Below are 16,956 nucleotides of genomic sequence, written 5' to 3' on the forward strand. Positions count from 1 at the left end.
GCTACGTGATCTTTTAAAGACAAGTTAGTGGCAGACCATTTACAGAAACCAGGTGTTCTGTCTTTTGGCTCTGAGCATACTGCTAATCTTCATCATCTCGTGTACTGAGCGAGGGCTGCAGAGCTGCAGCACCGGCAGGACTAGGCGCTCGATAGTACCCGGCGCTGCAGTGCGAAATCTAGGAAGGCGCCTTTCCCGCGGCGCCCTGGAGGCGGGACCCCAGCTTCCCACGCAGGCGCTCTCAGGTCCCGCCTCCTCACCCGCCCGCCGCGTGGCGTCGGAAAGAGCGCTCAGCCCCTCCCTCTCTGGCGCTGATACCCAATGGGCAGCCGCAGGCCTTTAGCAGGGGCGGAGCACCCCCTGGACGCCGTTCTGGTTGGCCCGTGGCCCGGCGCAGTGCATGACGTTATTATGACTCTGTCACGTCGCGCTGCGACTGAGGCGTGGCGTCTGCTGGGGCACCTGAAGGAGACTTTGGGACACCCTCGTCGTGCCTCTTGGGTTGTGAGGAGTCTTCGCTGCCGCCAGTGCCCGTGCTTCATGAGGAAGATGCTCGCCGCCGTCTCCCGCGTGTTGTCTGGCGCTTCTCAGAAGCCGGTGAGACCTCCTGGGCGGCCGGGGTGGGGCGCGAGCGGGGCTGAGGCGGGGCCGGAGGGCGGGCCGGGCCGGGCCACCCAGAGCTGGGTAGAAGGAGCTAGGGGAGCCGGGGAGCCTTTACTTCGCCCCCACGCCCTGCTTTCCGTTCCTGGCCTCAGCAGAAGCGACGCGGACCGGGATCCTGCCAAGGTCCCTGTGGACTTCCCCCTTCTCGACACCCCGCTGCCGCCGCCGGGCCCAGCTGTGCGCCGGGCGAAGTCAGTGTGCTCAAGAGGTGCCTGTTGGTTTACAGGACTCGGAAAGGGTGGCCTCGGCCTCCTTCGAGTCTCCGATTGACCCTACTCATTTCAGATCTTCCTAACTTAATTTCTCTTGACCGAGAGGCTTTGTAATAGCGTAGAATCTGGAGACGGAGTGGCTCCGTTCAAACAGCACCCTCACCATTGACTAACCCTGTGACCTTGAGCAAGTTTTTAAACTTCCCGGGGACCCGGTTTCCTGAAATGTTTGCGCTAAGTGGAGTTAATCTCTGAATGGAGATAAGAGTTATCTCTGAAATGTTATCGGTTATTAAAATGTTATCAGTTAACTCTAAAATGGAGTTTTAGAGTTGTTTTGGGGTTGTCTTGAGGATTCAACGAGTGACACGTGTGGATACGATTCCAAATAGCACCCGGCACATAATCGATAGCATGTGTGTTGAATAGTGTTATTTATTGAGTGTCCCGTTCGGTATACATTTCTTGAACACCTGGGCTCAGTTCTGAGGCGGGTTCACAGAGGGTCAGCCTCTTCAGAAACAAACTTCCTCCCCTTCCCTCTCCTTCAACATCTGAGCTTTTCTTGGCAGTGAGTTCAGGAGTGCGGAAGCAGAACTCAGAGGACGCTGCCCTCCCCTCCCCTTACCTACACATTCTTGGGGTACAAGTAGCTAAAGCAAACAGCAACGATGCTTGAGGGGCGGGGGGTAGAGTCCAGCACTATTTCATGGCCTCAGCATTTAGAGGTGCCTAACACCTAAGCTTCTAGCATTCTGACCCCTAGGCACAGTGAGGTCGTGTTCATTGGTGTAACTGCAGGCCTCGGGATTCTGGTAATTCCCCCAGGACTTGATACGGCTCTAAGTACAGGCAGAGATTGTCAAAAGGTAAGAGGTATGCCCCTCTAGGAATCCTGTTGCCTAAAATAATGACAGAACTGCCGGGTGCGGTGGCTCAAGCCTGTAATCCCAGCACTTTGGGAGGCTGAGGCGGGTGGATCACCTGAGGTCAGAAGTTGGAGATCAGCCTGGCCAATGTGGTGAAACCCCATCTCTACTAAAAATACACAATTAGCTGGGCATGGTGGCGGGTTCCTGTAATCCCAGCTACTCTGGAGGCTGAGGCAGGAGAATAGCCTGAGCTCGGGAGGCGGAGTTTGCAGTGAGTGCCATTACGCTACAGCCTGGGCGACAAGAGCAAGACTCCGTGTTTAAAAAAAAAAAAAAAAGTCATTCCCTTTGGGGATATCTGTGGGTAGAGGGCTGTACCGGTAGTTATGGGCTTAGAAACATCCGTCCTTTAGGCACCCCGATGTAGGTTTATTATTTCTTCTGCAAGTCAGGTTTATCGTTTCCTCTATCAGTTTGCAGGGTCTCCCCCCGCCCCCACCTTACAGTAGGAAGAAAATTGAATTCCAGATATGAAGTCACCTTAGAAAGTGCCCAGGTATCTTTCCACTTAGTGGTGTAAACTCTTCAGATAATTAGGAAGTTTTCTGTGTCACTCAACTTGTCGTGGACTAATTAGGAACAATTCCTGAAGCTTTTAAGGGTAGAACTAAAAGTTTCACCTTTATCTTTTTAAAGGGTGGAATAATTAACGTGTTGACTGTTTTTTGTAATTCTTCATACTTATGGATGTCTTTTTACTTAACTATAAGTAAGAAGATAGATCAAGGTTTTAATTTTTTATATCATACATGTAAAAAGACATTTTGTATATAAGCCTTTCACAAAAATCCTGACAGTAAACAATAAGCAGTGGCTCACCCAAATTAGGCAGACTTACTGAACTAGATTCCTACCATCTGTGTGATACTCCATGAAGGGAGGGATAAGTTTAGGCAGCTGGTCTGATGGCTGTGACACAAGTTAATCCCCTTAACCTCCCAAGATGCTGTGTGTTTTTTCCTTTTTCATTTTTTATTCTCCCTGGTATTTTTGTTTTGTTTGAGATAGAGTCTCTTTGTCACCCAGGCTGGAGTGCAGTAGCATGATGACAGCTCACTGCAGCCTCAGCCTGCCGGGCTCGAGCGATCCTCCTACCTTAGCCTCCTGAGTAGCTGGGAACATAGGCGTGCGCCACCATCACACCCAGCCAATTTTAAAAAAATAAATTTTTTTAGTAGAGGCATGGTTTCGCTATGTTGCCCAGTCTGGTCTCCATCTCCAGGCTCAAGCAGTCCTCCCACCTGGGCCTCCCAAAGTGCTGGGATTGCTCTCACTCTCTTAAAACCAGGCAGGTGGGGAGATTCATCTCAGGTTTAAAGATTGCCATTGTCTTATCAAAGAGTGTGTGTTGTGAAACTTTGAAATGAATTTCAAGATTGTGTTTTCATTTTTGAATAAGGTCTATAGTTTTCATAGTTCTTATTTCATGGAAGAAGACTGAATTGCATTTAAAATGTTATTCTTTGTTTTATTGTTTGCATTTCTGTATGACTTTTTGAGATCTTTACTGTGTTTTGGCTTTATAAGTGGTAGGTAAGAGTTTTAATTTACACTGTTAGAATATGGAATTTTTGAAACATTTTTCCTCTTCCACATGAATGATTCCTATGTATTTAGGAAGTTAAAGTTTTACTTTTTTTAAATTAATTTTTTTTTTAGGCTGGACTGCAGTGGCACAATCATAGCTCACTGTAGCCTCAGATGTGCGCCACCACACGTGACTAATTTTTTAATAATTATTTTTGTAGAGATGAGAGTCTCATTATGTTTCCCAGGCTGGCTTTGAACTCGTGGCCTCAAGTGATCCTCCCACCTTGGCCTCCCAAAGTGCTGGGGATTATAGGCATGAGCCACCATGCCCAGCCTAATTATTATTTTTTAAAATTTGAATGGGTTGTTCGTGGTCTCTGTCAGAGAGGAATCCCATTTAACAGAGAATCTTTTTATGACTCTCCAGAGAAAATGAATAGTAAACTTATCTTTTCAACAAGCTCTCAGAAATTACGATACACTCACACTTCTGATAGGACTTTTAGCTTCTTTAACTTTGCTCCTTTCACTCGTATCAGTGGTTCTTATTTTTGAGATACACAATAATGAAGCCAGGGGAGAATGTATCTAAGTAGCTTTCTGGCAGTCCTAATCTTTGCAGGCACGAGATTACGGGTGCGTGCCACAGCACTGGGCCCCTTCTTGCTCTTTATTGTATAGCATTATCCTGCCTCATCGTTTCAACTCTAGGATTGAGAAAGAAGTTACCTTTCCTCTGTTACTGTTTCCTGGCTGATTTGGACTCCTGCCTTCCAAAAACTGCAGTTTCTGTAGTTGTATTTGGAAATTTATTTCGCAATACAGTACATTTCTGGCCCCACAAAATAATTTATTAGTTGCCAAGAATAACACATCTGTTTGATGATTGCCAAATATAACCATTGATTTGCTGTTTCACCCTCTCTCAGCTTTACTTCTTCCTAAATTCCCTTCAGTTTTTCTGAGATACATTAGTGGACTGTCTCTGTCTGTAAGTTAACTGAAACACTGATTCTTAGTATTTCAGTTGTTTTCCTCCAGCACTGTCATTGTCTGTGTTTGTTGGCTTTGTCCTATAATGGTCTATTGAGGGATGAAGAGATATGTAATTAGCTTTCTGCCTATTGGCTTGTACACTCCAGCATATACTTGGCAGATCAGTCTTAACTCTTCTCACCAAGATCCAGTCCACTGCTGGATTACGTAAAGTATGAACACATCAAATGTGCTTTTTATGGAGAAATTATGTTGGTTTACATGTCAGTGTGTGAGAATATGGCAGAAGGGAGTTAAAATAGTACGATAATACTAACTGGATAAATACTGTCATCTAACCTAAACCTTAGCCATTACATAGAATACTTTTGCTGTGAGCAGGTTTGCTCAATTGTAAAACTGGAAAGGAATCATTTCTTGCCTCCTCCCAAGCTTTTTACCTCCAAACAGTGACAGCCACCCAAACGTCAAGAGAACAGTGTTTTAGAGAACGTTTCTTTCTACTGGGGCTTCAGGAGGAGCCTACCCAAGATTTAGGCTGTTCGAATTATAAATTATAAAACAGCTGGCTCAAGCACATTGTGTTTAAGTCAGAGAGTGCTAAGTATCTTTTCTTTTGTCTTGTCTCCCTAATGTATTTATCTCATACTTCAATCAATTTAAAATATTTTTTCTTACAGATCCAATTTGATAGAAGAGTCAACTTTCCCTGGAGTGGGGATTAAATCATAGTTTTATTTGAAGTATAATTTTGGCTTGCTCAAAATGAACAGTATCTGGTTATGACTAGAATGGCATGAACAGGTCGGACGCGGTGGCTCACGCCTGCAATTCCAGCACTTTGGGAGGCCAAGGCAGGTGGATCACCAGAGGTCAGGAGTTGGAGACCAGCCTGGCCAACATGGTGAAACCCTGTCTCTACTAAAAATACAAAAATTGGCCGGGCGTGGTTGTGGGTGCCTGTAATCCCAGCTACTCGGGTGACTGAGACAGAAGAATCACTTGAACCCGGGAGGTGGAGGTTGCAGTGAGCCGAGATTGCGCCACTGCACTCCAGCCTGGGTGATAAAAGCAAAACTCTGTCTCAAAACAAACAAACAAAAGAATGGCATAAACAAACACAGCTCACAGATGATCTAGTCTCTTTAGCCACTAATTTCATTATATTCTCAACTATAATTTCTTTGAAAACAAAGGATGGGTTTGGTTTTTGCCCCTCTTTGCACTGCTTGCCTTCAGATGGCGGGATGATCATGTTTCATTGGCCAAAGCATGAATTCATTTTGGAGGCTAAGAAAGATGCAAACACAGTGCACAGGGTGGAAGAGAAGCCTATGAGTACGTTGGGGCTTATTAAATTTCCATAACTTCATCCTGATAACTGATTAATAGTTATACTTTCCAAAATAGCTGACAAAAAGTACTGATTTGTTTGTATATTTTTGTCTTTTAAGGCAAGCAGAGTGCTGGTAGCATCCCGTAATTTTGCAAATGATGCTACATTTGAAATTAAGGTAAGAGGTGTTTTACTTTGTTAATAATTTTTTCACAGGTACACTCTGATATACAGTTTTACTTTTAGAATAGAACATGTTCAGTCATTTTCTTCTAAACGTTCAGGATCAGAGGTTCAGAGAAGCTTCACGAAAACTAGAATTTATTAGCAGCAGCTTGCTGTTGTTCTGTGGGGGGTAGGGGGAGGAGCTAGAAAATAAAAATAAAAGCTTATTCTAAAGTTTAGAAAGTAATTCAGTGAAATATTTGAATAAGAAGAGTCTTAGTTGTTTCTTTGAAGGTTCTTTCAACCTATATCTCAGTTGGCTTCTAGGGGCTTTCAGTGAAAATCATAGAAAGATTTCCTTTCCCCAAGCCCCATCTCATTGCACAGTGAGGTTTATGGATTTAAGGAACAGAGGCGATATGAAGCATTACTAATGTGCTCCTTAGCAGTTTTTCAAGTTCAATATTATTTGCAATGGAATTAGATCTTAGAGTGGTCAACAGTGTTTGCAGTGTAGTATGTGGAGGATAATAACTACCTTATTCCATTTCAGAAATGTGACCTTCACCGACTGGAAGAAGGCCCTCCTGTCACAACAGTGCTCACCAGGGAGGATGGGCTCAAATACTACAGGATGATGCAGACTGTGCGCCGAATGGAGTTGAAAGCAGATCAGCTGTATAAACAGAAAATTATTCGTGGTTTCTGTCACTTGTGTGATGGTCAGGTGAGTGGTAGGTTTGTGATAGAACTGTGTTTTTAGGTACTGAAGTATGGCTTGTACTTATTGGGCTTTACCCTGCCTTATGTATCAGAAGAGTTTGAGGCTGGTAATGTAATTTTCTTTTATTTATTTATTTTTTTGAGACAATCTCTCTGTCGCCCAGGTTAGAGTTATAGTGGTGTGATCATGGCTCACTGCAGCCTCTGCCCCCTGGGCTCAAGCAGTCCTCCCAGCCTCCCAAGTAGCTGGGACCACAGGTGCACACCACCAGACCCAGCTAATTTTTGTATTTTTTGGAGAGACGGGGTCTCACTGTGTTGCCCAGGCTGGTCTCAAACTTCTGGGCTCAAGTGGTCTGCCCACCTTAGCCTCCCAAGGTGCTAGGATTATAGGCGTGAGCCACTGTGCCTGGCTGAAGCCAGTATTTTAGAATTAAAAAGTAGAATGCCAAAACCTGCTATGAAGCTTAGGCTAAAGAATTCATTCACACATAACATTGCCAGTTTTCTGTTCTCAGAGTTTTACTATTTTAAAACTTTCTGGCACTGTGATCACCTGTACTGTATATAATTTGGAGAGAAAGGATTAGTTTGTTTTTTGTTTTGTGGGCTTATGTCAAGGGTTATAGAATCAAATACCTATAAGGGCCAGCCAGGTAGAATAAATGAGTGAAGAAGGCTAGGTATACAAAACAGAATGGTGACAGGGACTCGTGCTGAACTGGGACCAGCATGCCCTACCCAGAGGAATGCCATGACTTGGTTCCAGCCAGTTGGTGCCATGTGGAAATCAGGGGTAATGCTTCCTGTTTTCCATGTCTCCAAGAGAAGGCGGAAGTCTGGATTTTCATGTGAAATTCCCCAGTGTTTTAATGTTGACATCTGATGTAGGATTTGCTTTTAGGTCACCATACAGGAGAAAGGAAGGAAGTGGCCCATGTGTGGGTTGCCAGTTTATTGCTTCTGGCTTGGGCCGTCCGCTCTGTATTTTGGTGGAAAATAGCTACTTTCTCTGGTTATTAATGACAGGTTCTACTAGCCCAAATATTTCACTACGGTCTAGGAAACGTTTTTATTTAGAAACATGTATCGTATTGCTTCATAGTTTCTCCTTCCTCTAACAGGAAGCTTGCTGTGTGGGCCTGGAAGCCGGCATCAACCCCACAGACCATCTCATAACAGCCTACCGGGCTCATGGCTTTACCTTCACCCGGGGCCTTTCCGTCCGAGAAATTCTCGCAGAGCTTACAGGTTTGCTGTTGATTTACAGAAAGGGGAAATGAGTGGATTAAGTTTTTAAATATCTCTCATTAAGATGCTATTTTATGAGTTAATATTTAAAGTTTTAAGTTTCTTTTTTTAACCCTCTCTCCTTTGGTGCTCTGGTACTTCTGTTGTGCTCTTGAGTTAACTGACCATTTGTGAAGTTCTCTGGCCCCTCAGGTAAAAGTTTAAAACAGTTTAGTGCTATAAAATCACAGTAGATTTGGTTATCATTCAAGCATGCCAGCAGAAGTCTAGCAGTCATAAAAAAGTAAGTTGGGTTGAAGCTTGGTATGCGATGTAAATTCTAGAAATCTTCTTAATATTCCCCTTTTCTTTGTCCCCCTTGACTATTTTTTTGTTTTGGTTTTTTTTTTTGTTTTGTTTTGTTTTGTTTGAGACTGTGTCTCACTCTGTTGTCCAGGCTGGAATGCAGTGGTGTGATCTCAGCTCACTGCAACTGCCACCTCCCAGGTTCAAGCAATTCTCATGCCTTAGCCTCCCAGGTAGCTGGGACTACAGGCATGCACCACCACACCCGGCTAATTTTTGTATTTTTAGTAGAGATGGGGTTTCACCATGTTGGCCAGGCTGGTCTCCAACTCCTGACCTCAGGTGATCTATCTGCCTCGGCCTCCCAAAGTGTGCTGGGATTACAAGCATGAGCCACCACGCCTGGCCTGTTTTGTGTTTTTGAGACAGTCTTGCTTTGTTGCCCAGGCTAGAGTGCAGTGGCCTGCCTCAGCCTCCCAAAATGCTAGGATTACAGGTGTGGGCCACTGTGCCCAGCCCTTCTTCTTATATATATTTTTTTGTTTTGAAGACAGAGTTTCGCTCTTTTGCCCAGGCTGGAGTGGCTGGAGTGAAGTGTGATTTTGGCTCACTGCAACCTCCATCCCCCAGGTTCAAGCAATTCTCCTGTCTCAGCCTCCCGAGTAGCTAGGATTATAGGTGCCAAACCACCACAGCTGGCTAATTTTTGTATTTTTAGTAGAGACCAGGTTTCAGCATGTTGGCCAGGCTGGTCTCGAACTCTTGACCTCAGGTGATCTACCCACTTCGACCTCCCAAAGTGTTAGGATTACAGGCGTGAGCCACTGCACCCGGCCCTCCTTGACTCTTGAACTATGGTTGTCCCTCCATATATCCAGGGGATTGGTTCTAGGACCCTTGAATATACCAAAATCCTCAAATACTCAAGTCCTGAAGTCAGCCTTCCATATCTTCGGGTTTGCATCCTGAGAATATTGTATTTTCAATCCATGTGTGGCTGAAAAAAAAAATCTGTATAAGTGTACCCGTGCAGTTCAAACCCTGTTCAAGGATTGAATATATTTAGTGTACTAGTAGAGGAGAGGTCCTAAGATGTTGGTAACTGGTCAAAAAACCAAAAAAGTCTACGGTACCATCTGGACTTTTGCTAACATCTGAAGGAAACTAAGTGACTGGAGAGTAGGAAAAGCTGGAAAGGTTGAAGCACATGGAACTAGTAAAAGGACAAGCAGAAACGTGTTTGCCTGGAGAGACAGGTACTTAGATGACTGAATTGGCCTCTGCGTTCTAATGGTTGAGCCACTTGGGGTGTGGTTTGGTTTGCTTTGTAGAGTTGGTTTGTGCTGCACATGTGTATGTTCTGCCATTTCCAGGACGAAAAGGAGGTTGTGCTAAAGGGAAAGGAGGATCGATGCACATGTATGCCAAGAACTTCTACGGGGGCAATGGCATCGTGGGAGCGCAGGTAGTCAAGGACGAGGACTGTGTGCTGCTTTAGATTTGGCCCTGGCCTTTGTCTTCAAAAACTTTCCCAGCCCCAGACAACTTTTCGTGAAGTAGTATAGCCATGTGCTGCACAGTGACACTTTGGTCAATGTCGCATATATGATGGTGGACCCATAAACTTATAATAGAGCTGAAAAATTGCTGTCACCTAGTGATGTTGTAGTGGCACAACACATTACCTTTTCTATGTTTAGGTACGCAAATATTTTGCCTACAGGATTCAGTACAGTCACATGCTGTGCAGCGTTGTAGCCTAGGAGCAGTAGGCTCTACCATACAGCCTAGGTGTGCAGTAGGCTGTACCTTCTAGGTTTGTGCATTACAGTATGGTGTTCACACGACAAAATAGCTTAGTGATGCAATTCTGAGAATATATCCCTGTTGTTAAGCGATGCGTGACTGTATTTTGGGGGCTTGGTTTGCTTTTAAAAACCTAGTGCTTCATATCCTACCATTTGAGCGATGAGTTGAGTAGATTTGGATGGTGATTTATAATGTTTCCTTTTAGGTGTCTGCTATTTTATAAGTAAGCAAGAGCCTCTAGCAGTGGAGCCTACCTTCCCCTTCCTATTTGTATTTCAGTACATTGCCTTATCTTGTCAACTTCATTATGGAGTCCTTGTTCTCATCAGTTAGTGAATGATGAAGAATTAACAGCACAAAATTATATCCCAACTGTTTCTTTTCCTAGTATATTAAGATTCTATTATGTGTTTTTTTAAAAAACCTACTTTTTTTTCCCCCCTTTTTTCTTTTGAAATGGAGTCTTGCTAAGCCGCCCAGGCTGGAGCAGTGGTGTGATCTCAGCTCACTGCACCTCCACCCCCGGGTTCAAGCAATTCTCCTGCCTCAGCCTCCTAAGTAGCTGGGACTACAGTTAAGCGCCACCGTGCCCAGCCATTTTTTGTATTTTTAGTAGAGGCAGGGTTTCACCATCTTGTCCAGGATGGTCTCGATCTCTTGACCTCATGATCTGCCCAAAGTGCTGGGATTACAGGCGTGAGCCACCATGCCCGGCCACGTTTTATTTTTTAACTCTTGAATGCAGAAATGTTATTGCTTACTGGTTAAAATAGAACATAGTATTTATATATTACTTTACTGCTTCATTGAAAATATCGGGGGTGGGATAAACAGAGAGATGGGGTTGGAAGGAGAGTTTGTAGCAGCAGTGTAATTTCTGTGCCAGATTCTGACCAGGAGTTAAAATGCAGGGCATTGATATCTCCCCTCATGGATTTCTATGGTTCCTTTCTCGGTTGTCCTTAATGTTAGGTGCCCCTGGGCGCTGGGATTGCTCTAGCCTGTAAGTATAATGGAAAAGATGAGGTCTGCCTGACTTTATATGGCGATGGTGCTGCTAACCAGGTAATTATGTCTCTTAACTTTCCAATAACGGTCTTATTTTCAAAGTGTTTAATATTCACAGTTGAATTTCCAAAGCAGCAGCTTATTGCTTATTAGGTGAAATAGTAATTCCTATGGCTAGCTCAAATTTGGTTGACTTATGGCCAGATTAGAGAGTGACCTTTTAGCATTGTTTCACAAAAGACTTAGGGGGGCGCATTCCTGTGAAGGAGCTCACCTTTGCTCTATATCAGTGCTTGATAAAGGACCTCCCCTAACCTATTGCAAAATGATACAGACCCATTCTCTTGGATGTCCGCGCTGGCAGTGTCAAATTCGGGTAATAGCGTCTCAGTCCTAATTCAGTTTTTGTGCTTCTTTTTGTGCTTCTTTTGGTACCGAGTAATACCCAGTCTGTGGCCGGTACTCTGTGAAGCCCTGTTCTAGAGGCTGATTCTTAGGTGCTGGTTCACTCTGACTATCCAGTGGGCCCGATAGATTTCATACTGATCTTTTTTCCAGTGTGTTCCTTACTGCTAGCATGGCCCCAAAGAAACAAGTAGTAGTTGGTTTGTCATCTTTCTTAGTTGCAAGAGTATGATGCCTGCTGCTTCTTATCTGTCACCCACCCCGCTTTCCCTCACCATCCAAAGCTCGGTTTTTTGGTTGTTTTTTTTGTTTTGTTTTTGAGAGAGAGTCTTGCTCTGTTGCCCAGGCTGGAGCGCAGTGGCACGATCTCCACTCACTGCAAGCTCTGCCTCCCGGGTTCACGCCATTCTCCTGCCTCAGCCTCCCAAGTAGCTGGGACTACAGGCGCCTGCCACCATGCCCGGCTACTTTGTATTTTTAGTAGAGACGGGGTTTCACCGTGTTAGCCAGGACGGTCTTGATCTGCTGACCTCGTGATCCACCCTCCTCGGCCTCCCAAAGTGCTGGGATTACATGGCTGAGCCACCGTGCCCAGCCCAAAGCTCGGTTTTAGAAGAGGAGGCTTTCTGTGCTTTATGAAAGCTTTCTGTGCCAGGCAGAGCAGCAGCTGTTACAGATGATGGATCCTAGAGAAAGAAGCCAAATGAAACCCCTTTTCATAACTACTTCCAGGGCCAGATATTTGAAGCTTACAACATGGCAGCTTTGTGGAAATTACCTTGTATTTTCATCTGTGAGAATAATCGCTATGGAATGGGAACATCTGTTGAGAGAGCAGCAGCCAGCACTGATTACTACAAGAGAGGCGATTTCATTCCTGGGCTGAGAGTAAGGACACCTGTGGTGGGGCCGGGGCCAAGGCCAGGGGTATGTCCTTGTGCAGACCCTTGACAATCTTAGAAACATTGAAGAGTTTCGTTCTCAAACATAAGCAGGTGATGTGAAAGTAAAATGGTTTGGGGCAGCTGGATTCATGCTTCGCCCCTCCCGTTTATTAACAGGTGGATGGAATGGATATCTTGTGCGTCCGAGAGGCGACAAGGTTTGCTGCCGCCTATTGTAGATCTGGGAAGGTAAGACTCTAAAGGCCTCTGGGCTAATGACATTTATCTCTGGAAGTTCAAAGACTGCCTCCCGTGTGCCTGCTGAAGCTGTTAGTGGGTAGCTGATAATTGAGGTGCACAAGATGGAAGCAGAGTGAAGCAAGCAGGGCTCCTTTGGGTAGCTTGGTCTTGGTAGCTCACCTGCTGGGAAGCCCACATTTCTCTCATTTGGGGGAAGTCTGTCCTGGTGCTTCCTCTGCTTTCGCCTGTCTTCATCATGACAACTACACTGCCTTTTTGTTAGGTTAATTCTGTCCCTCCTCCCCACCCCCCATTAATCATGAGTCCCTTGAAGGAACAGATTGGGGATCCCCGTAGTGTCCAGCATAGAATGTCATGTATACAATAGGCATTTAATGTGTGTGTCTTACACAAACAGTATGGTTGAAGCTTGTAATCTTAGTCTTGCTCAGTCCTAAGGATCTTTCCCTTCAGTGTATGGCAGTGAGGGAGATGGTAACAGGGAGACTGGCCTAAAGAGGTTTCAGTTCCTTCAGCACTAGTATAGGCTTAGGAGGTTTGGGTGTTCTCCCTAAATTAGTGTTCCACAGCCCAGACACAAGGTTTCTGAAGTTGTCACTTCAGTGCCATACCATGTATGTTTGGGCAGTGATGCAAATGTCAGAAAGTGGGGAGACAGGGAAGTAAGGGTGGGATGTAGTAACATTAAATAAGAGCTAATGAGTAGAATGAACTAGAGCAGGACCAAGATGACAGCTTGGATACAATGGGCTGAGCAGTCTGTCAGGACCCTAAGGCTGGGAGTGCCAGGCCCTGAGTGATGGATATTGACCCCACCTCTCCCAATTCCTGAAAAGAATACATGCGGGCCAGCCCTGGCTGGAGACATGGTGATTTGTAGAATGTATGACTTCCCAAACACATAACCTTCACAATTCTGAGTTAGGTGTTACTGTTTTGCCCATTTTGCAGACAAGGAAACTGAGCCACAGAGCAGTTAAAGGTACATAGCTACTCTTATCATGGAGCCAGCTCCCCACTCGCCCGTTTTAACTACTGCACCAAACCAATCAAGGATCCTCAATGTTTCCCCATCCCTCAGTGTTCAGAGCCATCTCCTGGAAGTGGGCTAGTGTAGAATGAGCAAGCCACTTGGTGATAGACCCCAAGTGGTCATACTCCCAGCAGAGCCTCAGGGTTTGGGTAGCAGAGGTTGTTGGTGCCTGTCAACTTTGTTACACACTAGCAGGATCTGTGAAGTAGAAGTGGCTGCCAGCCCCACAACACACTACGAGAAAGGAGCATGAGATGGAAATCTGCCTAGCCAATAGCAGGAGGCTCTAGAACATGCTCAAAGCCTTTTTTTTTTTTTTTTTTTTTTTTTGAGACAGAGTCTCGCTCTGTCCCCCAGGCTGGAGTGCAGTGGTGCAATCTCGGCTCACTGCAAGCTCCGCCTCCCGGGTTCATGCCATTCTCCTGCCTCAGCCTCTCGAGTAGCTGGGACTACAGGCGCCCGCCACCGCGCCCGGCTAATTTTTTTTTGTATTTTAAGTAGAGACGGGGTTTCACCGTGTTAGTCAGGATGGTCTTGATCTCCTGACCTTGTGATCCGCCCGCTGCTGGGATTACAGGCGTGAGCCACCGCACCCAGCTGCCTTTTTTTTTTCACAGGGTCTTGCATGGTGGCACACTCACAGCTCACTGCAGCCTTGACCTTCCAGACTCAGGTGATCCAAGTAGCTGGGACTACAGGTACATGCCACCATGCCTGGCTAATTTTTGTGTTTTTTGTAGAAATGGGGTTTTGCCATGTTGTCCAGGCTGGTCTCGATCTCGAACTCCTGGGCTCAAGTGATCCAACCACCTCAGCCTCCCAAAGTGCTGGGATTACAGGCATGAGCCAACACACCTGGCCTTCAAAGCCTTTTTGATTCAAAACAAGCTGTTGGTAGATTGCCTTATTATAAATGAGAAAACTGAAATATGCAATCAATACATGCTAGAAATGAGAACAGATCAGTCAACCAATAAGAAATCCATGATACCTCAAAAGATCTGGTAAGAATACACTGGATGCTTAATAAAGGGCCTGCGTCTGAGGCCGTGGAGTGTCAGCCTGCTCTTCCCGTCATCGTTCCTAACTGCCTACCACTTCTGTTTTAGGGGCCCATCCTGATGGAGCTGCAGACTTATCGTTACCACGGACACAGTATGAGTGATCCTGGAGTCAGGTGTGCTCATGGGCACTGTGGTTTCCAGAAGGGGTGGGCTTTGAATGGTGTTACATGGCAAAAGAAACACATTTCAATATTTGCTTTTGGAGCTAGATACCAGTTCACTTCATGCATGCAGTTGTGTTGGCATCAAGTTACCTGAAAGCAGTGCCTCCTAATAAGAAAGCTTTACTGAAAATGCCTACAATGTATAGTGTGTGTGAGCACGAGCAGTGATTTTTAGAGTGTTATATACCTTAATTGTGCAGGAAAATTGTTACATAAAACAAGACCGATGGTAGTGTAGTATCTTGGGGGCATTTAGCTTTTGTAGGCATTACCCCAAGTCCATGCATGGCATACTCCACCTGAGGAGGATCAGAATTTGGAGATGTTCTTCTGTCTGGTATAGAGCTAAGGGTAACTAGGTGTTCAATCCGTTCAAATACATCAATCAAAAAAGCTAGGTTTCACTAGAAAGGCATGAATTTTACTTTTTTGCTTAGCTCTGGCCTGTAATTCTGGAATCCCAGGGTTGACACAGTTGAATAAATAAGCCTTTGTAGAGTGGATTTCTAAGGGAAAATCATGTAGAGAGCACAGTATATGGAATAGATCCACTTTGTGTAAATCTGTTGTGGAAAATGGTAGAATCCTTTTAGTGTTACTTCAAATGATGTAAGCGTAAGATACATTGGTTTTGCTGGCTATGCTTCTTTAGGGGGGCTTAAGGGAGAAAGGCAAGGCACGTGGATTTCCTGCTTGGTGCTCTTAAAATCTATCACCACACACACCATCTCTGCTGTCCCCTCCCATGTAGTATACAGGAGCCCAAATGGGTGGGATGAGTGACACTTCTTTAGACCCTTATGTCTAAGTCAAAGAAGCAAGCAAAAACTTGGCCCTTGTTGTCAGAATGCCAGGGAAGCCATGTGACTTACCAGCGTACGGTTTTCTAGAAGACAGCAGTAGTTCTTACAGAATGTTAGGCTGTGCTCTGGTATTTTGAAAGTATAACTCTGCCACTCCTATAGTGACATAGCATTGATGTGCCCCTTTGTTTCAGAAACAAACACACTTCTGTATTTCACCTAATTGGGACAATCCAACCCCATGTCATATTTCATCATGCTGTCCTTGCTCTACTGGAACTGTTCTTACTGATCGATTACTACTTTTCCCTCCCCATAGTTACCGTACACGAGAAGAAATTCAGGAAGTAAGAAGTAAGAGTGACCCTATTATGCTTCTCAAGGACAGGATGGTGAACAGCAATCTTGCCAGTGTGGAAGAACTAAAGGTACAGTCACTTGTTTGTGGTGGTTTGAAGGTTGGCTTTTTTCGCCTCCCACAGAAAAAGTTGCCACCCCCTGGGTGGCCACAGCGTTTGGGTGGGTTCCTCCAAGCCCAGAAAGTGATGTGCCGGGGCATAAATAATTCCGAAGCCCCTCGGGGTGGGGGCTTTTCCTTTAGTTTCCTCTATTCAAAATTGTATTACTCTTTAGATTTTGGTGGACTGTAAACCACCATCACAGTGGCAAAGCCCCCACAGTAGCATAGTAGCATAATTCTTTTTTTCCTAAAAGTATACTGTGGATTTTTAATTCATAAAAAATATACACCCTAGAAATCTGTATTCCAAAATCTTCTGAATTAGCAACTGTTCATACTTAGAGTTACACCAGCAACAGGTCCTCCGTAGAACTCTGGTTGGTACCTAAACTGCTGTTCATTCAAAAACCTTTTACACTGTTACCTAATTTTTAGGAAATTGATGTGGAAGTGAGGAAGGAGATTGAGGATGCTGCCCAGTTTGCCACGGCCGATCCTGAGCCACCTTTGGAGGAGCTGGGCTACCACATCTACTCCAGCGACCCACCTTTCGAAGTTCGTGGTGCCAATCAGTGGATCAAGTTTAAGTCAGTCAGTTAAGGGGACTAGAAGGGGAGGTTATACCTTCAGGGGGCTACCAGTGTTCTCAACTTGGTTAAGGAGGAAGAAAACGCAGTCAATGAAATTCTTGTAAACTTCCATTAAGACTAAGTGTGTAGATTGAGCAGGTAGTAATTGCATGCACTTTGTACATTGTTGCATTAAAAGATTAATTATTGAGTGCTTAAAGATTATTTTTGACTTAAAATAGTTGAACAAACACTCTAATTATGAAAAGGAAGAACAATACCTTGTGTGCCTGTTTCCCCCACCCCCAGCCACCTTTTTGGGAGGAGACCATTATCAATCACAGGGCCCCTCACAGGCATGCTTGTGGTAACAGCCCACAGTGTTCTGCCATAGCACCCGCTC

The 16,956-nt window shown here is 45.0% G+C and overlaps 1 protein-coding gene across 1 annotated transcript; it reads left to right on the forward strand.

Annotated features, from left to right (window-relative positions):
- Nucleotides 1–438: 438 nt before the first annotated feature.
- PDHA1 (pyruvate dehydrogenase E1 subunit alpha 1) lies at nt 439–16,773 on the forward strand. The gene is made up of 11 exons (XM_045384312.2): nt 439–597; nt 5,788–5,847; nt 6,388–6,561; nt 7,682–7,808; nt 9,467–9,558; nt 10,875–10,967; nt 12,048–12,203; nt 12,377–12,448; nt 14,603–14,670; nt 15,844–15,952; nt 16,420–16,773. Exons 1-11 carry the CDS (start codon nt 541–543, stop codon nt 16,582–16,584), a joined length of 1,173 nt encoding a protein of 390 aa, XP_045240247.1. The 5' UTR covers nt 439–540; the 3' UTR covers nt 16,585–16,773.
- The last annotated feature ends 183 nt before the right edge of the window (nt 16,774–16,956 follow it).

Source organism: Macaca fascicularis, chromosome X (genome assembly GCF_037993035.2).
Source record: "Macaca fascicularis isolate 582-1 chromosome X, T2T-MFA8v1.1".
Taxonomy (NCBI): Eukaryota; Metazoa; Chordata; class Mammalia; order Primates; family Cercopithecidae; genus Macaca; species Macaca fascicularis.